This window comes from Pezoporus wallicus, unplaced genomic scaffold (assembly GCF_028554395.1).
Source record: "Pezoporus wallicus isolate ANWC-B61680 ecotype Strahan unplaced genomic scaffold, APGP_CSIRO_Pwel_v1 contig_7722, whole genome shotgun sequence".
Taxonomy (NCBI): Eukaryota; Metazoa; Chordata; class Aves; order Psittaciformes; family Psittacidae; genus Pezoporus; species Pezoporus wallicus.
The window spans coordinates 1061038-1086806 of record NW_026635420.1 but is presented as its reverse complement, the minus strand read 5'-3'; the positions used below and the strand labels follow the sequence as shown (position 1 = coordinate 1086806).

The 25769-nt window shown below is 38.9% G+C and overlaps 2 protein-coding genes across 5 annotated transcripts in view; both read right to left on the bottom strand.

Annotated features, from left to right (window-relative positions):
• The window catches only part of POC1B (POC1 centriolar protein B), a 62197-nt gene extending 37286 nt beyond the window's left edge, over positions 1-24911 (bottom strand). For 3 of the 4 annotated variants that reach the window (XR_008974145.1, XM_057423802.1, XM_057423811.1), the window contains exons 1-10: positions 24791-24911; positions 24513-24597; positions 15861-16032; positions 15287-15466; positions 13877-13984; positions 12834-12949; positions 12350-12483; positions 11569-11637; positions 7936-8088; positions 1561-1644 (exon numbers count right to left, since the gene is read on the bottom strand). Coding sequence is in view for 3 of the 4 variants with exons in the window: in XM_057423802.1 (XP_057279785.1) it covers positions 1561-1644; positions 7936-8088; positions 11569-11637; positions 12350-12483; positions 12834-12949; positions 13877-13984; positions 15287-15466; positions 15861-16032; positions 24513-24597; positions 24791-24805 (1116 nt within the window). In the remaining variant the exon portion in view is untranslated. The remainder of the gene's footprint in view (positions 1-1560; positions 1645-7935; positions 8089-11568; positions 11638-12349; positions 12484-12833; positions 12950-13876; positions 13985-15286; positions 15467-15860; positions 16033-24512; positions 24598-24790) is intronic. The other variant, XM_057423792.1, reaches the window with a different exon arrangement.
• Positions 22144-24023, bottom strand: GALNT4 (polypeptide N-acetylgalactosaminyltransferase 4). Its single transcript, XM_057423780.1, has one exon. The coding sequence runs from the start codon at positions 24002-24004 to the stop codon at positions 22253-22255; it is 1752 nt and encodes a 583-aa protein (XP_057279763.1). The 5' UTR covers positions 24005-24023; the 3' UTR covers positions 22144-22252.
• Positions 24912-25769: the final 858 nt, after the last annotated feature.

Genomic DNA, 25769 nt, shown 5'->3' with positions numbered 1-25769 from the left:
GAGAGGAAGGATGCTAGTAGCAGAGAAAACATGCAAATGGTTTCTGGATTTGTGTCAATGGTGGCGTGTCAGACAGAGCCATAGTCCTTAAGGCTGCAGTCTGAGTAACAAGTACACAGAAATGTTGCCAGATGGAAAACGATGCAGATGGTGAATGTTGAGGTGCAGAAAGGTAAGAATCAATGGAGAACAGGAGACTAAGATAATGAAAGAAAAGAAAAAAGAGGTAGTGATTACTGACACAGTCAAAAGGCATGAATTTTGAAGCAACATTCTTGTAACGAAAACTCAAAGCCAGCCAGCCATCAAAAGGACGTTTTCTCTAGTGGGTCAAGTTATTTGTACTATGAGTTCTGGACACAAAGATTTATAAATTACTCTCTTAACAAGAGAATTAATGAAGGAGATAAAAATGACTGGCAAATTTATAGATATGTAATAGAGAATTACAGTATAACTGTACATTTAATTCTGTCATCAGTATTAAGATCAGGAAGTATTTTAACATGATAAGTAGCCAATAAATTATATCCACTACAATCCACTATCTGTCAAGCCTACTAAAGAGATTTCTGTAAGTCTAAGATAAATTCTGTCACAAGTACTTTGCAAGGAACCATATTTTCATTGTGAAAACACAACATGACAACAGCTAAACCTTAAAATACATGAAGTTCTCTCTCAAATAAAAGTGATTATATAATTATTTGTGTTGAAAAGGTTTCTCATAGACATCATAATCTTTGTGAATTTTATAAAGTACCTTAACAACATACCTTTTCATAAAGCATTCACGACAAAATAGAATAGCAGAAACTATGCCTTCTGCCTATTCATATGTATTAACCCTTCAGCCACACAAACTCGTTTATAGTAACTAAAATTGCTCAAGATACAATTTATATCTTCACAGGAACAGACTCAAAGCTAGAAGAAAAATTCTCATTTTAACCTAATTCTAGAACAGTGCATCTTTTAGATTTCATACCAGGAGAACATATTTCTCCTCCTACGAAACTACCGCTAAAACATTGCCTTCCTTTCCTCCCACATGCCATACCAATGTCATATGAAGAGCTAACACTAGAAGGATCTAATCCTATGATTCTGTGATGAAAATGTTTCTTTTTTCTGTCCTTAAAAGGAGAAAAATTAAAACATCACCTTTGGAATTTTATCAATGAGACAACTACTCTTTAGGTTTCTCATTATTCGCAGATAATGGGAAGAGAGAGAGAATTACAAAAAGTGTTTGAGAATAAGCCACAAATTTTAACAGTAATGCCTAGATATAATTAGCATGGGTTTACAATTAGAATTTCTGCTTAGTGTATGGGTAAAATGACCAGTATAACATGAAACCTTTGCTATTACACCATCTTCTGGTCAGCCTTGGGAACTGTGAAGGAACGCTTAAACTGAGAAGTTAGGATACTGAGCTCTGAAAAGTTGTCAATGGTTTAAAAATGTATTTTGTTTATACAGACAGAAAGAGCACACATCCAATAACATTTTAGTTTAAGCTATACCATCTTTCCCCTCCTCCAGAAAGCAACTTACCGGAGTACTGAAAGATGAAGAGGAACTAATTTCGATGACAGGCGGGTCAAGTGCTTGTGTATTACTCACAAAGGTAGGGTTGACCTGTTGAAAACAGGTTATAAATATTGTTATTATTTCAGCACTTGTAGATAAAGGGAAATAAGACTGAAATAAAAAGGACTACTTCCTACATTAAAGCACCACTGTTCACTAAGGACTGGAAACAGGTTTTAAAATTTGTAAAACTAAAGGTAGGGTGCTACCCTCAAGCTATGTAAAATACCCATATAATAAAGATAATCCAGATGCACATTTATTACAGAAATATAATTTATACTTCATAGGGATCCATCACCCAAAACTAACTCAGGGGATTCCTACCGCAAGAGGTGCGAGCATTAAGAAGTTCAGTTGTATGACAAATCAATAAAAATGAAGTGACAAATACCAGTTTGAAGTGGATTTACTAAGACAACTAAGTAAAAACCTGCCCAAGGCTGAAGCCATGCAATTAACAGAGTGGTCAATGATGCTGCTGAAATGCTGAACAACAGGAAGTATTCAAACAAATTCCCAACTCTGTCACTTCCAGATGTTTCTGAAAGCTTTTGCAGATGCACAACAACTATAAGGGCTCCTGGAAGTCACCTTTGAGTTTTACTTTCCAGCATCCATAACTTGTGGGTATAGTTACAGGCTGTCTTTCCTATCCCTTCCAACCACCAGGACTGTTCCCAGCAGAAGTGATGTACTGCCCTGGGTAACGACTTGAGAGCTGCCTTCTAGCAACGATGCTCAATTAGCTTGTTACAGTCTAAGGACAGCAGGAGCCCTCTGCTTGTGGAGGCTGCTATATACAGCTATGCAGCACTGCTTTCTTTATGTTATAGTGGTCCCCTGCCTGTTGTAGTTTACTTAGGGCACATCCTCACTCATGGTCTCATACTGCAGCTTATAAATCCCACTACCATTCAGCCTGAGCTAGGGTCAGTGTGGTTGCAGTCACTCTGGCTCAGTAATACATAGGAAGGTGTGCACCAAGCCAGCCCAGAAGCCCGAGTTGCCTTACTGGTGTGGGTATATCATCAGCACCAAAGCTGAAAGTGAGCTGAGCACACACTGAGCAGCCCAGATCAATCAATTCCCAACTCACACTGAAGTTCCACAAATCATCTCTCACAAACAGATTATTGACATGCTTATTTCTTATGTGCCAGCTCAGATTGCCAAAATAGCTCGAAAAAAAACTCTGTTGCAGAAAACAGGTAGGAGGTAGTACTGAAATCTGTGATAAGTTAACGGGCCAAACAAAAATCATGCTGTTCCTAAAAACACAGGGAAAACTGCTTTCTACTGGGTTAAAGTCAGAGGCTGATCAAACAAATATGTCATCACAACATTTGCCATTTGGCAATCCTTCTATCACAGTTGGACTACTCATTTATTGCTGGTTATAGGAGCTAATCTATTAATTTTAGCCATATTTTGTTAATGTCCTTTCCTGAAAGTGAAACATTAACATAGGAGACAATAAAGTTCGAGAAAGCTGCTGCTTTTATTTATCTGATGGTTTTACTTAAGTATCAGAATATCACCCCTATAATTTTTTTTTATGTACATCACTACCATAGTATTACCTAGGTGTATCGCAGCCTAATACATTTGCCCTCTCAGCATGATGAGGAATTTGAGGAGTATTTCTGAGTATATAAAATAACAAGAATAATATTTCCAAACTGAAAAAATTGACAGAGGTACTAGATGACTTTCAAATCACCAAGAAGTCTGGTGTAGTAAAAAGAAATGAACTTTTCTCTTTTCAACCTTCTATCAGTAATCCAACAGCAGCCTTACAAGACAGCATTAATTCCAACTTTGAAAGTGAAAAAATAAAGCAAACTCACTTACCTAGTGACAGGGCTATATTTTAGTTGCTGAAAGTTCACTGGATACAAGGGCCATTTTATTTTGTATTTTCACAGAGAAGGTACCTGCCACTTCACCTGGAGACCGTCAAAACTCTGGCTCAGCCAAAGCTGCTCACTCAGTAACAGCTTCAGTGCTACTTCCACAAACAAAAATCCCTGATGCTAAGGTTCATACACCAAACATAGTTGGAAACTTAACTTTAAAAACCAAGAAAGAAAACATAGAATACTAAAAGGCAAGGTAGAGGGAACTGTCATGTATTAAAGGCTTTCAGAAACACTCTTTCAAAGCATTCCTTTAATTACCTGGTAAACTGATATATTTCTGTTATCTTCTTCCAACATGATGCTATAATTAGCACATTTTGATACACACAAGAAAATACATCTGAAGAAAGGTTTCTACAGATCCTTTCATGTAAGGAATTACAGCTTTCTAAAGACTGAAGTAGAGCAAAATCAAAATATATCATTTAAAGAAAAAGTGAGATGCAGGAATTAGGATCCCTGCTTAGGACAGAGAACTAGGGGAGGAACAAAAGAAGCAGGCCCAAGCAAGTATGTGATTCTCAGCAACAGGCTTTAAGTAAACTTTTATGCCCCTACAGCTATCCCTGTATTGATTTTAATAAAGTATATCCAACCTCACACACCCCTTTCACTTTACTTTTATAATGCATTTCATAAAATGTTTCAGTTAGATCAAAAACCTAAGAACTAATGAAATTAAAAAATGAAGTTTTAAATGACTCCTATAAAGTATCTCCTAGGAAAGTGATGTAGCTTGCTGTGAAATAGTCTGCCCAAACATACCAAGATAAATTTAGCTTTCAATTTGATTAAACACCATTCCCTGTGCTAGACAAGGGCCTTCAAGACAAGCAAGCCGTATACTCTTATTTCTACTGCCACCTAGTGTATATTTGGGTTTCCTTCCTCTAGAAGATATTTACAGCTGAAATCACAATTTTAAGATGAAACTAAATCAAGAGTAGCTTTTCGTGCTCAAGATGGAAACTCTACATATCTTTATATGTTCAAACCTCAATGCTATGTTTTTAAAGGAAATTTATTTCTACCTTCAATCCACTTTAAAGATGTCTCTAGTGCATGGAAGATTAATTATGTACAAACACAGGAAATAAATACAGCTGGCATCAAGTGGAACACATTTTTTTTGGTATACTGCACTAAAACTGCATTATTGAGTAAATACATACATTATTTTCAAATATCTCCTAAAGCTCCCTGTTTAAAAGGGAGACAATGACTGGGATTTATTTCAGCTAAATTTAGACATACTGCCAAACACCTTTTTTGAGCTGGTCACCTAAGATTACTTCTATGGTCAATGAAAAAAAGTAGGCACCTTCAGGGTCATTTGCTTGTATTTCTAAACTGTTTGAATAATTGTAATGATTTTAAGCTTTAAACCTCTACTTAGTTGAATACTCAAGAATCACATTGCCCAGTGCAGTTGGAGAACATTTGTAAAGATTTATACGTCAAGAACATGACTGCATTAAAATTCAGGCTACTGCTGGTCTGAAGAGGAGGAGATACAAATAAGGAATTTCTTATAAAAGTTTGCTTCATATAAAAGTATGCTTCAAAATGCAGGCAGGGAGAGACAAAAAAAATAGAGAAGATGGATCTGTGTATAACTTCAAAGAGTGAACAGGAGAAGTTTTGAGAAAAGGTGAGAGTACACTGAAGCTCCATGCTTCAGTCACTACCCTGAAGACAAAATACCAGGTGACATCTGTAATTCTTACTGCCCTTTTGCAAGCTGTTTTGTTCAAAGCAACATTTCCAATTGGCAGTATGTGAAAGCACTACAACCATCTCTCTGAACCTAGCTGAATAAATTCTGAGCAAAGCCAGCTCCATTTTGTGTATACTATTTTCCCAGAATCAAGACCTGGACTAGTAGGGACCTTACCACATTTAGGCAAGCAGGGGTAGAGAATCAGTAACTATCCAAAAGCCGTAAGAAACCTGGAGAGGCATGAAACATTAGGAATTAAAAAAGCATAGACAGAATCACTTCCCTCGAGTTTTGCCTGTACATCTGCTGAACCTCTTGCATTCCACCACTTTGAATTTTTTCCTAAGGCAATCCATCTTCATTCCTGCTATAAAGGTGACTGAACTTAATCAGCTTAGCATAACTCAGGGCAATGTATTATAACAAACCTCAAGTGTCTTGATGACATTGTAATGGCTCGTAGCAAACTTTAAAAGGTCACGTATACTTTTAAGTATGCCATATCTGAACTGCCTCCTCTGCCTGCCTGTAACTCTTGCATATGTTACCAAGTCTCTTAAAACAGTTACTTCAGTTTAGTTAAGATCAATCATCTTCCCTTGCTCATCACGAAAATGAAAATAAACAGAAAGCAAGCAGTCCTGCATTTTCTCTGAAGTGTAGAGAAGATAACAGGGAAAACTGTGTCATTTCAGTTGCTGCACTGTAATGGAATAGATCACCCAGAGTGACTGGGGGATCTGCATCCCTCTTCAAGGCACCCTAACTAGACATGCTTATTTGAGACCAAGATACCCTACAGGAAATGTGATGTTAACAGAAAACTAAACACAGCAGCCTTTTTTAAAAAAATCCTGAAATCAGACTTGAAAATATACCACAAGTGTCCAAAACATTGCTATGACAAGTGACAAAACCATGAAGCCCTTTCACTACTACAGCAGCTAACTCTGAAGCCTGTGAACTGCTACAAAGGTTACAGCCATGAAGAAACAGAGACATTAAAGTGAAATCTGTTAAAGCTAATTGATAAATAATTTCTTGACCTTCAACTATCAAGTTTTCTTTATGTGCCCTTTCAGTATTGGTAATGAGGTGCTTCCTAGCCTTAGTTTAATTTTAGCCGGAATTCATTAACGCTTTTCCAGAGCTTCTCAATTAACCTGAGACCAGGGACAAGAACAGAAAATATCTGGAAAATTGCTTAGAAAACATTCGTATCTTTGCCAAGCATCTGAACAGAAGAAGTCTGGAAAAGCTGATCTGAAAAGAAAGCAACAACCCCTGCAGCCAAAAACTACTGTCATTTTTTAGCATGTTTTATAAGTGGCTGCAGTTTGAACATGCCTTGAAACAAGCTATTGATGCAGCAAGAGTAGTTTAAATCTGCTGGCAGATTGAGTCTGTTCCAGCACTGACCACCTATACTGAAGGCTACTAATCAGTAAACTTCATTCATTGTCCTTACAATGGTCTGACACAGAAGTTTATGAAGTTTGTCACACATGCAGTTGTCCTGCTCTTCTTCTGACCAAAACGTTAATCATCAGAAAGCTTCACATCCAACTTGACAACAGAATCAGACACATGAGAATAGTTAAGTGATGGATTCTATCAGGGTTCCCCTCCTCCACAAAAATATTTTCAAACTTTATAATACTCATACTGCATATATTCATACTGCACACAGACAAGAAATACAGAAAAAAGCTCAGTATCCTCAAATCTCAATTTTTTAAGTCTGAGCAGGAAACAAAATGCCATTGCACAAATATCTGCATTTTATATGAACAAATCCAGGTAATGGTGAATGTCTGTAGTACTTTCTTGGTGTATGACAAAACCCAAAAAGTTCCTAGATTTATATCAGACAGAGCTCTTGAACATCAGAGGCACCTGGAGAATATCAAAGAAGAGGTAAAAGCATAGGTAATCACCATGCAGAAGCTAGCCAGATCTACTAAGAACAGTCACAAGTTCATCCCTGGGGTTTTAGCACGAACAATGGTATTATCTAAGGCACAGTACTGTTTACCTACTTAGTACAGCTTTCACAACAAACACAGGATTTTCCAAATATTGACACAGAATATTTGACATTTCACTTTAGTTTCCCAATTCCCAATACTTTCAAGGGTTACTGGTAGAAGGTTTGACAGTAAAGTAGCCAAAGAATTAAATTATAAGGAAATCAGACTACACAGTGACATAACATACACTACTAGCCAAGAAAGGCCTCCTAAACTTTTAGACAGATATCAAGATCTTCTCAAGACTATAAAGGTCTTGGAAAGAGGGCAAACTTCTGAAAATCAAGTATTTGACTTTCAGTAATAATGCCACCTTGTCCTGCTTATGAAATATTTCAAGTAGTATCTTAAAGCTCAAAAATTCAGGTACCTTCTGCAACAGTTGGCATGTTACTTCAGGAACCAGACTATCAGCTACATTTCATTTAAATTAGAGTACAGACTTACACAAGAAGTATGAAAGGAATTCATCAGGATAAATCTGACAGCATCAGACAGCCTAGTAACTTATGTATCCACATTAAGGTTATGTGCAATACTTTGGAGGCAACCATAACAACAAAAAGCTCTCTGGTATACACAGAACATATTTAACTATAAATATGTTTATTTAGATAGTGTTTACAAAGCTTCTGGTTTCCTGTATTTGAGTCCTTATTGCACTTACCTCAACTGACTGAATTTTTTCACCATGGAGATGAGGTGACCTTGGGTAAATATCAAGAAGATGAGGAGGATCATCAAGATTTGTTCTTCTAATATGGTGTTTAAGAACTTCTTTATGATCCCAAGAATCAAAGTTGGTTTTCCATAGTAATACCTGTAAGGAGCTGTCATATTAGTAACTACTTGAAACTTATTCAGTGACCAAACCGTAACTATTCAGCAAAGTCTGTTATTACTGATAGATCACAACATCAGAATGAGCCTGCTATCACCATTTAGTCTATCTTTACTACAACACAGGCAGCTCCCCAAAGTATCCTGTGCTTCAAGCCTAACAAATTTAGTTTAATCTATTTAAACATATATATATCTAAAAGATGTCTCAATGCTCATGAAACAAAGCAAATTTCTGTCCCACTGAACTGTACAGTTATTTTTTCTGCCAAATCAAGGGATCATAGACTATCAATTTTCTTTCCACTTTAAAAACTTGCAGGTCAAACAAGAAAGTTTGAGGGCATAAGAGAAATTATAGAGTTCCATACAACTCTAAAGCACTTTGTTCCAGCGTTTTAGCAAAAGGAATCCGTTTTCTCAATTTTGTTCAATTACATTCAAGGTAGAAACAACATACAACAGTCAGATACACCCAGTGCAGTTCAAAACGCCCAAAAGATGGCAGTTTCCAAAAATATTGATTTTTACAGCTACTCTCTAAATTAGAGGGGACAAATGTGAGATCACAATGAGACTTAAAACTGTCCAGCCAAAAATATTTTTGACAATCATTACAAATATTTTCCAGAAATTAATAAACTAGACATAAGCAACAGAAATCACAGATTTGTCACAGAAATTCCAAGTGACTAAATCATATTCTTAATATATTCCTAAGTAGTTTCATTGTTACAAGTTCATTTCAGGTTCAACATTTTCATGACTCTTGAGTGGAGGACCCTAAATACACACTGGGAGACACAGTGCACCTATAAAAATGGGCCCAAACTATCTCAGACATTAGCACCAGTGAAAGTAGGATGCATGGATCTCAGTACAAACTATTCAAACCTGCCTCAGAGCCTGGAACAGGTAGGTGTTAGGTTAGTTCATTCACAGCAGCTCACTGTGCTCACTCACAGCTCATTCCTTAACTGTGTAGTTCCACTACCTCCATCACCCAGTCCACCATAAAGTTATTCACATTTTGATGTGGATTTACCCCATTTTTTCAGGCTAACTTTTGGCTGATTTAGCAATTAGAACTTTCCTCAGCGCTGACTGTAAACAAGGGTATAGGCAGCTATAGGCAGGTAGGACCTTTCATCAGTGGGGAACATTTGAGCTGCTCAAGCCAAGAAGTGTGATGAACATGAACTTCAGAGCTCTACATGCTTGAGTTTTTTCTGATTGAGGAAAGAAACAGGAAGAAACAGTGCTTGTTTCAAATACTTAACATGCTTCTGAGCAAAGCCTTCAGCTGGCTCTGCACCAACCAGAAAGAAACTTGAAACTAGAAGCAGAGATACTGGTTTTCCTTCTTTAATGAGTAATAACAGATTTTATCTGTTGTTTGAAAATGTAATAGTCTTCAAATAATAGCTCAATTCTATCACAGCGATTTGAGAGAAAGTCCCACAACTATTTTCCTGTCAGGCCTGGGAGAGGACTGTGGATGGGTCAGCAAAAAAAGTATGTTTGTGGAGTACACGTGTGCATACACCAATAGAAAATTGATGCTGAGGAATAAAGTTCTTATGTTTACTATATATAAAAATATATACATAGATAGTTACCACATAATTGTTAGCACTGCACATTTTAAAACTTACAATACAAAATTACGACAAAAGTGACACCAAAATAAGCAGCCCTCTCCCACCGGAGTGTTCACAGGAAAATGAGGCAAAACTTCAACAGATAAAAACATGCCTTTCTGTAAGGTAAATAAACCCAGGATCCACTATTAGACCTTCTAAGACCTGGCTACTTTTTTAATTCATCATTTGCTTTAATAAAGCACTTCCTGATGAAACTGGATCTTCCCTATCATGCATTCAGCATGAAACCACTACACTGAACTGCTGAGAAATGTGAGTCATCTTACAGATTTTGGAATATAATGCTCACTCACCCCAAGATCCCACATACCAGCTTTACAGCATGGATTCAGAGCAGGAGAAAGGCAATGACATGACTCCACTGAATATGCATGTTATTCAGGGGATCCCAAATACAAAGGAACCTTGCAGTAAGACAGGCACTCCTAGGGTATGTTGGCATTTATTTCAGAGATTGAGTCAGGTTTAATACTGTAGGTCCCTTCCATCATCATGGCTTCTCAAATGGATCTTCTGTCATGTGGCCTAGTGTAATACATGCACTTCACTTCCTCCCAAGTATAATTGTCATAATACTAATTGTCATAAAACTCAAAAGTGAGTATTCATGAGAAGTAAGGCAAGCAATTCAGAATTACTTAGGAATCAAAGCTTCTTTCTGAAACTGAAAAATTCTCATTAAAAACAAAAAACCCACTAAAAAAACAACCAAAAGCCAAACCCTTTGGTACAGAAAATAAAAGATCAGACTAGCGGCTCAAGGAGTAAATACCTTTCCTCCATTCTTGGTATTTTTTTCTGCTTGTAAAATTAATATTGAAAGTTTGCTAATGTTTTCACTTTTTCAATAACTGCAAGTCTTGCACTGCTTCTTACTAACACTTTGTGATAGAAAGCAATTTTATTTTCTTTATTTTGAGTGCTTTCAATTCATTCTAGAAAGTGTGCTGCCTGAAATGACAAGTAAAAAACCAGAAACAGACTGTATTGTAATGATAATAAGGTTTTTAATTGAAAAGTATTTATTATATCTCAAGACTGACTCTGTCAGTAGCTGAAACATATTTCAAACTCCACAAAACAATATAAATATGACCTATAGTAAATTCAGAAGATTTTCATTTCTACGGTGTGGCTTTTAGCTTTTCGTAACAGGAAACAATGAAAAAGACAACTAATATTAAAAAACATTCAGACTGAAACTCTAAGCCTTTGGCTACAAAAGTTTTTTCTCTTTGGGGAATGTAAAGACCTGAGATGACTTCGAGCTTGATAGTATTTTTGTAATTATGAGATTTATCACAGCAGATGAAGATTAATTGTATGATTTGCTGTTTAACTTGTTTTGTTTTAAATGCTCAAACAACTCTTCCCTGTATGAAATCTAATACTTTGCTAATTTGTATTAGTGAAATCACAAAGCCAACAATTTCCTGAATTTTAGCAAAGTTTTCCCAGTAGTACAACTTAATACTCACAGAGTAGTGACTTTAAAAGAAGTAAAAACCTAACAGAGAGAGTAGGCTTTAATGCTAGTTGCAATACTTTGTTGACACTGAATTGTGACACTTAAAATATTTCTGTTTTAAAACCACTCCTTTATTTTAATATATAGAACAGAAGTATTCAGTATTAAGGTCATCTCATCATAACGTCCAGTTGGAAGTCTATATAAAACACTGACAGACAAAATACAGGTCAGCATGCTGTAATTAGCACGGTACTGTGACATACTACATTTAACTCCCACCCACTGTAACAAACATTACAACAATTAAAGAGACAATACCACAGACCTGAGCATCTGCTCCACCTGAGGCAAATTTTTCACCTTTTTTTGAAAAAGCCACAGAAAGTACAGGTCCCTGAAAGAAAAAAAAAATATGTATACAGTAAAGGTATGCTATTCCTGTAATCATGGTATTTTGATGTAATGAGAAAAAAGACTTATGCCATTATCTAATATAAATAAATTTTTCAATTTTAATAAAGGAACAATCTAACTGGAGTGAACTTTTCACAAAACAACTTGACCGAAGAGTTGCTACTGCCTACCTTTGAAAGATGCTGTATTACAATTACTACAACCAATACTAAGAAAACAGTGGCATTTTCCTTAGATTTTATGCTTTAACTCTGCAATGAGTTATCAACGTGTTTCAGGGATTCATTATCAAAAGTAGGGTTTTGCATTAAAAAGTAAGGGAGAAAACATCTGCTATTCTTCATAAAACTTCTTTTCCATAAGCCTCCTTGTTCTTAGTGCTATTTTTCAATAGACGACTACTGTGAAAAATAATTGATTTTGACAATCAAGAATTAATTCAGAATGCAATATATTACTTAACATTAAGCATGCATAAAATATTGACAGATTAACTGCACAGTCATAGGTAAAACCGATGCATTTCTTTATGCACTTGTGATTAAAGTGTATAAATACAACTCTATGCTGTCCACTGAAGCTGTCTGCAAAGTGCAGGATACAAGACACAATGGCATAGGTGTTACCTTCCCTTTGAAAAGATACCAAATAATCTATTAAGTTCTCCATTTAAATAGGATTATTGAGTATACCTTGTGTCCATGAAGAGTGTAAATAAGCCTTCCTTCTAACACGTCCAAAATCTTAAGGGTACCATCATCAGAAGCAGTGATGAGATAGTTACCAGAAGGATGGAATGATATACAGTTAACTCCTGCTCTGTGAACTAATTTACAGAAGACAATATTCAAAGACTGTAGATACCTACTAACAGGAAATGTAGACTTTATTTCTTTGCTCTTTTCTACTTCCCAACGAAGAAACTAGATAACTTAAGAGAAAAACAACCAAAGTGCTGGGGCATAGCACTCTCCAAAGTAATTGATTAGTTCTGTTCTAAGAATTAAGAAAATCGCTACAAAGGAATAATCACAATTTAAACTGGATTTTTAGGGTTGCCAGACTACAGAAAGATTATTTACAATATGACTTGTTTCTCTATTTTCCCCATTAAGGAATAAGATCATATAATCTAAATAAATCACATTTAATTGCACAGAGCTCCACTGTTTTTACCTTTGTAATGCTGCAGTAGCTTGTTCATTCGAATATCCCACAGTCTCACTGCATGATTGGAACCAGCAGAAGCTATACACGTACCACTTGGATTGAAATCCACAAAATTTGCAAATCTAAATACAATTAACAAAAACAGATTAATTGCATGTTTCCATTGAAATATTGGGGGGGGGCAGTGTGTATACATATGCACACACACATATATATAATTTTTTTTATATACACACACACACCCCCCACAGTATTAACACTGACTTGCCACAGATTTGTGTGAAATCAAATAAGGTATTTTAAGCAACTGAAATTAGCATAAGGAAACAAGATGTGCATGATAAATCAGACTGTATAACCTGGCTTTTGTTAAAAAGCTAGTATAATCATTCTGACTCAAATTTTCACAGGTCGTATTGGAGTACAAATTTCCTAGAAGGAAGTGCTGCAAAGAGTTTGTAAGCAAAAAGTAAAATAATTTTGCCTAAGAACAGAATATCTAGCTATAACAATCTTTTAGACTAGAAAAAAGATAGTTTTCTGCAGCTCTTTGCTCATGAGAGGGCAGCCATGAAAATAGAGAAGTAAATATAAAAGACTTATATTCTGTTGCCTTTGTTAATTAAAACTCTGGCTCTAAGATGCTTAAGAAAACTACAGATAAGTAAAAGCAATTGTTTTCTAAACCTAAATAAGGCAGGTCACTGAAGCTAACCTAACACTGTCTCCATCAAGTGAAGAATTCTTAAACTTCTCTTCCTCTTGAAGCACCCAGTATCAAAAAGCATTATGAAAACAAAGCAAAAACATGAAAACCTTCAAAAACCCAAGAACAATCTGACTTCTCTCTGGCTTATTTCTTGACTATTGGAAAACAGCTAGTTAAACTCTTTAGAAAATGTGATATGAATTATTTTAGTTTACATGGGTGTCAGAAGGTTGATCTATTTTCAGACATAACATATATAGATGTTGACATCACAAAGCATGAACTAAATCTCATGAAAATTACACCCTTTCATTTCTCCTTTTTTGCTAGTAACACTTACCCTTCATAATCCAAGAGGCTCTCAATACAAGTTTTATTTCTTGTATCCCAGATCTTAACAGATTTATCCTCACTGCAAGATGCTATTAGTCTTCCATCAGGTGAAAATCTGGAGCATACAAGTGTGTACGTTACTACACAACTGATACTACCTAGATTAGAATTAGAGACATAAGTTCCAAAACACCAGAATCAAGAAAGCCCATTTGGAATAAAAATGTGTAACATTTAAAGGACATTTGAATTTCTCATATTTCTCATGGAGTAACAAAACTGAAAACAAAAGCTTCTCTCCCCTACTCCTCCCCCCTTCATTTCACAATCAACTACAGATAAAAACAGAGCCCTAAGCAGAGAGGGTGGGGTGGGCTGTAGAGAGGGGTGGGTAACAGCAGCCTAAGGTTCTCACTTCAACTGCAAAGAGATTGTTATAGAAAACCATAAGCAAAAAGACAATGAGGACACAGTAAAACCTTGTGTTCCAATTTTAACCTACATATACATTCCCCTGTGAGTTCTCTCTGGACCTACAAACTATCAGCAAAACATTCATGATTATTCCTAGACTAGCAGACTAGGTCTTTAAACAAGAAAATCAATTTGTGTTAACTCCACCAACCATTATTATTTCTTATAGAGAGCAACTGCACAAGGACATTAGAACACAGTTCAAGAACTTTTACATCCAATTTCCTAGTGCTTTTAATTTTAAACAATCAGATACTTCAGAACTTTGTAGGGTTTTGCACTTCACTAGTGTTACATTTCTTTCTCAAGATGTTTAAATCAGGCCTCTCCTAGCTGCAGATTTTCCACTAATATCGAGGGGGAAAAATAATTAAACTCAAAGAACAATCTTTTCTTGTCTTTGAAGAGCTGCCCTGCCTTTAAATAGAGTGCAAATCTTAACTTGCAGTACAAAGGCCATTTACTTTACCTTTTCCAGTTACGTACTTAACTCATTTTGACTCATGACCATTCCTTTATACTGCTATGTTCCAAGAATAGTTGGGAAAACCCCTACTGCACATAATACATCTAAAAACAAGTGAATCTGTGAAATGAGTTAATACAGCACAGAAGCATACAAGACTGCAGAAAGACAGGATACAGACTAAAAATGAATACAGAAGACCTTATTTGTCCTTTAAAGTTAAAGAATCAACACCCAGCAACAGATTTAACCTGTAGACATATTAACACATAGAGCAAGCTTTCGGACTTCAACCAGGAGATAGGTATATATATATATAACACGTGTGCATACAATTGATTTATTTAAATGTCATTATTAGTGATAAATCATTGTTTATCATTCACAGATTTTTCTTCTCTTAGTTCTGTCCTGGGAAATAAACCCCCTTTGCTAGTAGTTCTGCTTCTTTACAAAGACAATAAAAACAACACTTACTTGGCACAGCAAACCCAGTGAGTGTGTTGGAATAGGGAAAACAAAAGGCATGGATGGCAAACACTCCATATTTTTATTGATTTATCATTGGATGCTGAAACTAGAAAGTGGCCATCCTGAGAGAAGCTCACACTACGAACAGACGCTGTATGACCTTTCAGTACCGATGATTCTCCATGACTAGTGGGGGAAAAAAAACAAAAACCAAGACACAAACTACAATTATATTGAACTGACTGAAACCCCGTAAGACTCAAAGTTAATATATTTGGCATCTTATGCAAATGAAAAACCAATGTATACAGCTTTAATCTTAGTTCGGCCAATATTTTTGCCTTATTTGAATATTAATTATTAGAATAACAGACATCAAAGTAATTGTATGACCAATTTTGGAGAATGGTGCAATTCACTAGCAACATTAGCTTCCATACTTGTTTATGCTCCCTAATGTCTGTTTCTGTCAAAGCCCAAGGATGCGGGAAGAAGACAGAAACTTTTCTGGGGTAAAGAGTCAATTATTTATATTGCACATTAATGAAACACATAGCCAGCATTGCCTAGTTATACTCACATGCAAGGAATCCATAGTCTGACAGTACGATCCCGAGAAGCTGAAGCAAGCAGCTGCCCATCCGGCGAGTACTGTATGCTGGTCACTGCTTCTGCATGGCCTACAAATCTGTAAGCTCTGCATTGGGCCTTCAGCCTCCACACCATAAGAAACCTATCCAAAGAGGAGGTAGCTGGCAAGAAATTAAAGATACTATAAGTCTGCTCACTCTTTATGGAAAAATCAGGGCTAATGCCTACAGATTTGGAATACCCAGTGAACTGACTGGGTATTAAGGGGAGGAAGCAGTTACTGTGTTTTAATAGATACTTGGCCAAAGTAGCAGCCAGGCAGCCAGCAATGCCAACACCAGGCTCTTGGAGGGATATCAGAAGACAGGGAGGAGTAAAGGACAATCCTTAACAAGTAGCTCTCCCATATGTTAGGCAAACTGGCTTACAAGTACTTTAAAGATATAGAACAAAAAAATACAAAGCAGAACATCATGCACATGTAATTAAGTATGAATTCAGATTTAGCATTACCAAATATTAAGAACAGACAAGTTCTTCATAATCTGAGTTTGATCTCCAAAACGGAATTTGTTTCAAGCATCAAATGTTTAACTTTGGAAAGACAAGCCAACTGAAATTCAAGATACCATTTCTGACACTTCAGATTTCTATACAGAAGTGAATATCCAAATTCTATAATCCTATTTTAGTACCAATTTTTTATACTAACATTTGTCTAGTTCAAAACACAATATAAAGTTGTCAGTCTAATAACAGAAATTTTTCAGTCACTGTACAAGTGGACCATACTATCTGCATTTGAGAAGGCAGGCACAGCTTTTACCAGAGCTCGATCATTTTCAGGAAGCTATAAGCAGCAATAACAATGAGCAGTTCAATTAAACTGACGAGCATGATATTTCTACACCCCTATTATCTTCATCTGTGCTAAGTGCTAGCATGCAGGACAAGTAAAAACAAGGGATTCTCACTCCCACCGCTGTTATAAAATCCCTACCTCTAGTACAGAAACGGATGCAGAGGAAGAACAGTAACCTCCTGGAAGTTGAAGAGGACATTAAAATGATGGCTTTTTCTCTTCCAACCCTCTTTCAGGCACCAACACAGCACACCGGAATTAAGTTTGTTTATTAGCATATGTGTCAAGGCAAGCCTCAAACGAAATATTAGGTATTAAACTCTTTAGGGATTTGGCACAGAGATACTATTTTTACTCCCCAAAGACTAGCTTCTGGTAAAATATATGGGCATAGAGAGAGTCTGGACCCACACCAGTAAGGCTAAATTTGACACAGAAATACAGGATATTTCTCCCCTCCAACTTTTCAGAACTCTATTTTACAGCAGGCTCCTTCTAATTGTACTTGAATGATTTCTTTCTCCCCTTTGATTCACAAAAACATGACCTAGAGTTGCATAAAACAGAAAGGAAGAAGTGAAATGTAAGCTAAAGAGAATTTGAAGGCATCAGGTTGGAAATGTGGAACGCACAAGATTAATGGTTTCCAAAACAAATGATGCATGAACTTCCAAGTACCTGTGGTACCTTATGAACTGCATGAAGGCAATGTAATACTAACCCTCTTTGCTTTCAGTTCCAAAAACTAGAGGAAAACATCTTCCTTGTTCTCCCTCTGGGCTCCCTGTTGCCTAGGCTCATGCAGCATTCCTTTTCCATCCTTAGGCAGGTTTCTTTCTTGAAACCACCTGCTCAGTGACACTCAAAGACTAGTATCTCCGATACTGCAGTTCCAGTCCCACTGACCCCAGTCCAGGGGTGACGGAAGACAGAAGGGTGCTGCACAGGAAAGGGGGAATAACTGACAGACCTGTTGCGGAATTATTTTCCTGAGGCACATGGGCTGATATGACTGTATCTGTACCCCTCTCTCATGTTGTTAATCCAGACAAAGAAAGTCTAAAACAAAACTCTGAATCTATATTCAACTTTTGCCCTATCCTGCCAGGGAAACAAGGACCCTTTACCCTTAACAAGCCTCAGCCAAGACAAGCCATACCCCCTTCAAGTAGGCTGAAATCCATTTTGATGCATATGGCTAATGCCCAAGTATTGTACTGTAACAGCAAATATTTTATCTTAGCTAACCGTAGGCACTAGATTATATGGGACAATAATGCTGCCAGCGGTCATTTCCATTATCAATACTGATCTTAAAAACAGTTGTATTCATGAAAAATACACTATTACTATTATTAAATAAACTTCTCTGTTTCTCTTTTTATTCCATTTTAAGAGCTTTTCCCTACTTCCAGCAATGCTTGCTTCCCCAGTTTTCTCAAGCACAGTACCTTAAGGATTGCTCCTCAATCCTTTCTGCATTTTTCTCGAGTTCACATTGTCTATGCATTTAAATGTTCAGAAGGAGTAGAACAAGGACCATCCAGGGCAGATTTCACATGAGATCTTACAGCAATGCAGATCAGATCCAGTTGATGAGCTGCCAGTGCCTGCTAAGTACGCCACCAACCTACAGTCCAACTTTCAATTACCAGACCACCAGTAAATGGTCCACAACAGATCTTCAGGGCTAATTTAAAGTACTGGAATTGAAACAAAAGAAACAGGTTCAGAAGAATTTCTTTAGGATGGGCCATACCACAAATGGGTCTGTTGCACTTGCTCCTCGGAGAAACCACGACATAACCAGAATCAAGTTTACAGCAAAGACAAATTGTCTTTCACCTCTAGTAATGAAAATATTTGATCAACTGCAAAACATAACTAGAAAGCAAGCTGAAAAGTCTGAGCTGACTCCAATTTAAAATGTAATCTATTTTATAAATTCAGTGCCTTTCTCCCCACCCCCCTGCCCCTCTTTCTTAGTCAGGGTTTTCTGTACACACCCAAGTATAGTTGACGCATCAGTAGCTAATTTGCTTTTCTGGTGATAAGTCATAACAGAATTGAACACCAAAGAATAGCCTTAGCCTTATGCAAAGGCCAAGTTTGTACATGGCTTTGCTGCGGTTCTTTAAACAGATATCTGGGCTATCGTATATGCCATGAAAAAAAAAAATTATGGTATTAGCAGTGAAACAAAGTTCAATTTATAAGTTGTGAATACTGATGGCATACATTTTCAGATGTACACATGTACATATGAAGACACAAGTTGCCACAATATAGAATTACCATTACACCCCCATTTCTCACAATGCCACACAGTACTGACTATATGAAAGCTGCACACAGATCAGAAGAGACATACTCTGCCAGGCTTTAACAGCTAAATGTACCTCTTGGTCACCCTTTTTCCATAGCAAAATACTGAGACACTCCAATATAATTAACCCTGCGCAAGAATTACAGGTCAGATGCAGTACAGGACTGTGTAAGTGATGTATGTGTGTAAATATTCAACCACCACCACCAATCCAAAACACACATTTAACAGGAACTCTGCAAATCTCAGTGTGATAAGGTGTAACGTCCCAGTACAAACACATTTAATAGTGATTTGCAAGATTTCCTACTTGGAGGAAAACAATTACTAATTGAACCTCTATCAAAGGAGCCAATCTGGAATAGTAAGCACAGTGGATAAATTACAAGGAACTTTTAATAACTCCTATAACTTCAAGTTCATGGCCATTTCTATTTTACGCTGAATGTAGTTACACAGGTGGAAGAGAACTGAAAAGAGTCAGCATGATAGCCAACATTTAATTATCATTCTGAATTTTATTTATTTTTTCAAAAGAAACTCCAAAACCCTCCCACATTTATTCAGTGTTAAGTTTATATTCAATTTATTTTAAGTCACTTAAAATCAGTAGTTTAAAATATATACAAGTGTTTCCAAAATTTTCAAAGTCTAACAGAATAGAAAATCTTTCACAGTTTCAGATTTTCTAGAAATATGTACACATGTAAAACAACTGGATTGGAGCATTTCTGCAGAATTGCTGCAGCTAGGTTCAGAACTAATGGAACTTGAAATGTTAAGGTCAAGAGGCAGATTTACTTAGAATTATTGCTTAAATAGATAAGGAACACTTTGAATGTCAGCTGTTACATGAAGGTAGCTCTTCATATGAAATGTAGTCTTTGCCAAGTGCTAAAAAAGTTAATTGTATAAACATTGCATAGTTTATATTCACACCATTTAATTACTTTCATCTGAGGAAACATGGACTGCACATACAACTTATGCTCTGCCGTGTAGGAGAACCCAGGCCTTTTTCCTGTCATGTCTATTGAGTGCAACAGTCTACAGCAAGCTTTCCACAAAAGCACATAGTTTATGTAATTCATTGCCCCCAGTACACAATGACTGGCTGCCTTTTAAAATTTGATAAATGGTTCATAACTTGTAGGTCCACAAAAGAATTCCTTGCTACAGAGCAGAATGGAATTTTTCAGGAATGTCTCCCTTATATGGTAAAGAGATTCCCTTTAAAAAAAAAAATAATCAAACTGCAAGTAACCTCCTAAAAATAAGTTATCAACTTAAAAAGCTCATGCCACACAGTGGAGAGCATTTTTTACCAAGATTCAATGCTACCTCTAAATTTTCTTCTTGTTCTCCTTCTACCTTACCCTACTTTCACCCAAACCTCTCAACTCTTTAAAACCATCTGAATTTACTGCTGCTTTACTCTTTTTGGAAAATCTTCATTTATTCCATGTCTCACTTCTCCCTTTTAACCCTTCTACCTACTAAGACCTGCAGCAAATGCACACCTACTACCTTCCTTGAGTATTCAGATTCTTATGCATAATAGCTCAAGTTGCTACCTACCAGTCCTATGTCAAGAGCTATTACACTGTGGCTACTGAAGAACATTAATCACTTCAGTGAAAAGTAATCAAAAAAGCTGGAATGCCCAAAATATGAAGGCGTTCAACTTGAATCACATAAAGCTAAAACACACAGATACTAGCTAACACAAGGTTTTTAATTCTCCAAGTACACAACACACTGATTCCATCTACGGGCTATAATCACGCTCAGATTAGTGATACAATTCAAGAACCAATATTCCTCAAAAGTCAGTGTAACAGTGTACAGAAAACATTCTAAATAAGTTGTTCTTTGAACCACCAAACTGACAAATCTTGGTTTGCTCCAAGCTGCCCTTTGTCTTTTCAACTCCCCTCATTTCAGGACCTTCAGCTTCCCAGCCTCCCTCAAGGTCTTCCATGGTACTATTGCAACTAGAAAGAGGTGGCATATGCCGTGTTATTTCAAAACTCCACCTAAAGCTGATGCCAAAATATATAACGCAAAACAAAAACACCCAAGTTTTCTTCTGTCTCCTTCCTCTACCCCACTAACAGACAAAAAGAGTATACATGGTATAGTCACAGAATCATAAAATAGTTAAGGATTCAAAAGGACCTTAAAGAACATCTAGTTCCAAACCCCCTGCCACGAGCAGGGACACCTTCCACTAGACCAGGTTGCTCAAAGCCCAGTCCAATCTTAGTCACATAAGCTATGTGTCCCTAGGATGCCAGGCTTAACATGGGAAAGCTTACACAAAGGCAACATAAATGTTAAATATATAGCCAAGAAACAGCAGGAGCTAATGCAGTTCTGTGCTTGTTTTCTTTTGTCAACTTTAGACAGAATTCTTATTTGCAGTCATCCCTATTTCTTCCCATTTGTAGTACCACCAGCATGCCCTTGGTTCCACTGCTACCACATTTTTCTATGTTTTCCAGAACAGGTGCATGACTGCAAAGCAGTGCCAAAGCCCATCTACTAAAAAAGCCTTCCTTTTCTTCATTGCAGTATAGCTAGCAGTCACTCTGAAACCCTTAAGAGCATGTAAATCCCCAGAAAACTGCAGGATACAAAAAAGGCTCAAAGGTCAACTTTCTACATCAATGTTGGTTCAATTGCATGCTACTGTAGCATTACTTGGGGTATTAGACACATATGTTATCATGTACCTGCAACATACGTCAGTTAATTCCACCTCAAAAACCTGAACTTCTGGTAAGTAAAGATTCTTTACTTTCATGTAACATTAAACCTACAAGGTAATGTGCGTAATTTTTTTTAAGAATTAAAATCCCTCCTCAGTCCATTCAAAAGCCCTTGTTTTACCATAATCAAGACAAAGTAAGAAAACAATAGATCAAAATTTCACAAAACCAAAAGGCATTAGATCTGTATTCAGTGATTTAGAAACTAAACCCCAGTATTTACTTCTGCTTTCCATACAGTTCACCACAGAAAATATAGTTTTTACACCACTACAAACACGTAGTGTGTAATGTCTTCAGATGTGAAGTTCAGTTATGAAGTCATAACTGTATACCTTGGAATACAACCAAAATTGCTATCTGCTCACACACATAAACCCCCTGGAGATTACAGTCCATTCAATTTGTACTACCAGCAGTGATCATTTCTCAAATTTCCAAATCTGATTTTTATCTGCAGCATTACAAGTTCTCATTTGCACATCAGCACGCCCCTCAGTCGTACGATAAGCAGTAAGGCACTTCCCTGAATGAGGATGATAAATAGTCCCATCTTCTTTGAAATGCCATATAATAATTTCTGGGACAGGAGAACCATCTTTTGGGCAGCTTCTCATGCCTATGAAATCTTCATGCTCAGGGACTTCAGCACATAGCTCAGTTACAGAGTTAAATCTGATCTCCTTATTTGATGTGTATTCAAAAAATTGATTGCCTCCCTGACCATGACATCCAAAGAGAGAAAGGTGAGCCCCAGTAGGATTATGTTCTGGTAAGATATAGTCAAGGCATTCTGAAGCTATCCCCGTGCTGCGGATAGCACCATGCCAGCCAGGACGATCTTCTGGTACATGCAACTCAGCAAATACGTTCTTTAAATACCAGTTAAAACTCTTGCATTTCAAACGCTCTCTTAGTATCTTTCTTTCAGAAATATCCCCATAGTTTTCTTTTCTTGCTGAAGGGTTTCTGTTGTAGAAGTGTTCTTTGTACTCATCCATCCACACCTCAGCAGCACGTGCTGTGTTCTGAAGGAAATTCGGTCTAGCATAGGGTGCACGCTTTGGAAACACATGACCTACATGGGAGCATGGATGAATTTCCAACATGCCTCCACACTGCCAAACTCTAAATGACAGTTCTAAGTTCTCCCCTCCCCAGACATCCATTCCTGTATCGTAGGTACCCAGATACTCAAAATACTTCTTGCTGACAGCAAACAAGCCACCAGCCATAGTTGGGGATCTGATTGGGTCAGTTTCAGATTTGCGCCTGAGACGCTCATGTTTAGGCACTGAGTGCCACTGGAATGTCAGACGCCAGTCAAACCCTCCGATCATGGGCTCTGCTGTCTGCATGTAGTATTCAAATGTTTTCCAGTCAATGGTGTCAATGACAGGACAAACAATAACAGTCTCGTTCTCAGCGATCCTCTCGAGCAGTGGTTCCAGCCAGCCAGACACACATTCACAGTGACAGTCTAGAAACGTGAGGACATCACCAGTTGCAAAGGTAGCGCCAATTAAGCGTGCACGAACCAATCCTTCTCGTTTGTTGGTTCTTATCAAACGGACTCTTTTCAGAGTGCTTATGTATTTTTCAAGTTCAGTCTTCAAATACACCTTATCACTCAAGTCATCTACCAGTATAATCTCTTTTAGAAGCACTGAAGGTGATGTTTCAAGAACACTATGTATTGTCCGCAGCAACGTTGACCAGGCTTCATTGTAAAAAGCGATTATAACAGATGTTGTGGGAAGTTTTCTGTAGTTGTAAGACTTAGTTTTACACCCATTCAGCCGATTATCTTCAATGTGCCGGTGGAGAGAGATTTTATCACTCAAATAAATATTAATGGCATACTTCTCAATCAGATCTTCTTCCTGTTTCTTTTCCTCAGGACTCAGCTGCAGGCGAGAGGGCTTGCCCCATTCTCCTGGGGCATAAGGATCAGGCGCGGATTTGTCATAAACTGGGCGAGCCAAATCCACAGCTTCTTCTGCTCTGTCAGAAAAGTGCCTCTCCCATTTCCCTTTGGTGATGCTCTCCCCGGCGAGAGAAGCACCGAAGGAAGAAACCGACAGCTCGACCACAAAGTAAGCGACCATCAAGAAGCCAAGAAACACGCAGCTTTTGCGGACCCACGTCCATCTTCTCGCCAGACGGATCCTCATGGTAGGCGATTAACAGCAGCTCCTAGCAGAGAGGAGCTCCGTGAACTAGCGCCGGCTCCCCGCCGCGCCCCCAGGACGGAGCGGGCTGCAGCTCTGGGCTCCTCCCTCCTTCGCAGCCCGTTCCTCCGGTACCGGGCCCACAGCTTTCCCGGGGGACCGCGGCGGGAGCAGGACAGCAGCAGCGGCGGGGGGGGGCGGCACGAAGCAGCCCCCCGCCCCTCCGGCCTCGGCCCTCCCCTCACTTACTTACTTCCTCCTCCTCCTCCTCTCTCGCCGCGGGACAAACCCCTCCTCCCGCCTTGTGGTTTGCTCTAAAAGTTGTCGCTTAAGGAAGGGGCAGAGACTCCTCGGCTCGCCCGGCCGGCGGGGGAGCCCGCCCAGCCTCCACCCCGGACCTGCGCCCGGAACTGCCCGGCGCCTCCCGGCTGGAAGGAGGGGGAGAAGGAGGAAGGAGAAAGCGAACTGCTCCGCTCTGAAAGATAAACAGCGCCCGGCCCTCAGCACTCACCCAGCCCCGCGGCGTCTGCGTTGAAGGCGACGCCCGTCACCGCCGCTCCGTGGCCTCGGAGGGGCCGAATCAAGACAGGGTCCTCCTGGGGAGAGGGTGCGTACCGTCAGCCTCCGGGAGGGGCGCCCCCCGCACCCCCCTCTCGGGAGCCGTTAGCGTCCCGCACGCAGCAAAAGCTGGGCGGCGAGCTGGCCCCGCACCCTCAGAGCTCCCACCGCCGGGGCGAAGGGCGCCGGGCGACACCCGAGGACCGCCCGTGCCCGGGACAGAGCCCTTACCAGCGCGGAGGCCATGGGCGGAGTGGGGCGCCGCAAGAACGGCAGTGCCGGAGCGGCACGGCAGCCCGTCAAACACCCCGCGCTCCAGGCGCGGCCGGCAGAGCCCCGAGTTCATCCGCACCGCCAATGCCGCGTCCTTCGAGTCGCCCATTCGCCAGGCGCCCCGCGCGGGGCGGGGCCGCACATCGCGGGGTAGGTGCTCGGCTCCCTCTTAAAGGCGTAGGGCCGCGGAGTGACCCCCTCGGGGCATGGCGGCAGCCGCTGTGCCTGAGGCCTCTTACTGCAGTTTAGCCGGAGGCAAACATGAAGAGGCAAAGCCTTCAGAGCTAGTGGAGATCTTACCTCGGTTTTGTGACTCACAAGAGGTTTCACCTCACCATGAGGAAGAGCTGCTATACTTTGAGCGCTGGAACAGGCTGCCCGCGGCGGTTGGTGGAATCTCCCTCTCTGGAGACATTGAAAACTTGCCTGGACGTGTTCCTGTGTGACCTGCTCTAGGTGGCCCTGCCTTGGCAGCGGTTAGACCAGATGATCTCCAGAGGTCTCTTCCGACCCTAATTATGCTGTGGTTCTGGGAAATTGATGCAGGATAGCTCTGTTTAGCACCTCAGACTGATTTTGTATTACATTACTTTAGGTAGTTTGTCTCTTTGTCTTTTTTTTCCCAGTTGATTCTTTGCCCATTAATACTTTCTAGATTTCCAAGTCGGCATTCACATTTGTATCCTACAGAGTTGTCTGTAATCACTCCTTTAATGCTGTAGTAAAGTACAACGAGCTGTTCAAAAACCGCAAACAACAGCAACAAAAAAAAAAAAGCCAGTCCAACACAGAAAGGTTGGCATTAGCAGTGCTGTGAATACTCGTGCTAGATAAGGGAACCGATCTTGCTGGAAAAGTGCTGCTCCAATAGCTGAGCTAGTAGAACCAGGGTTGACATCAGTTAGCAAAAGGGAGGGCTGTGATAGCAGAACTGCCA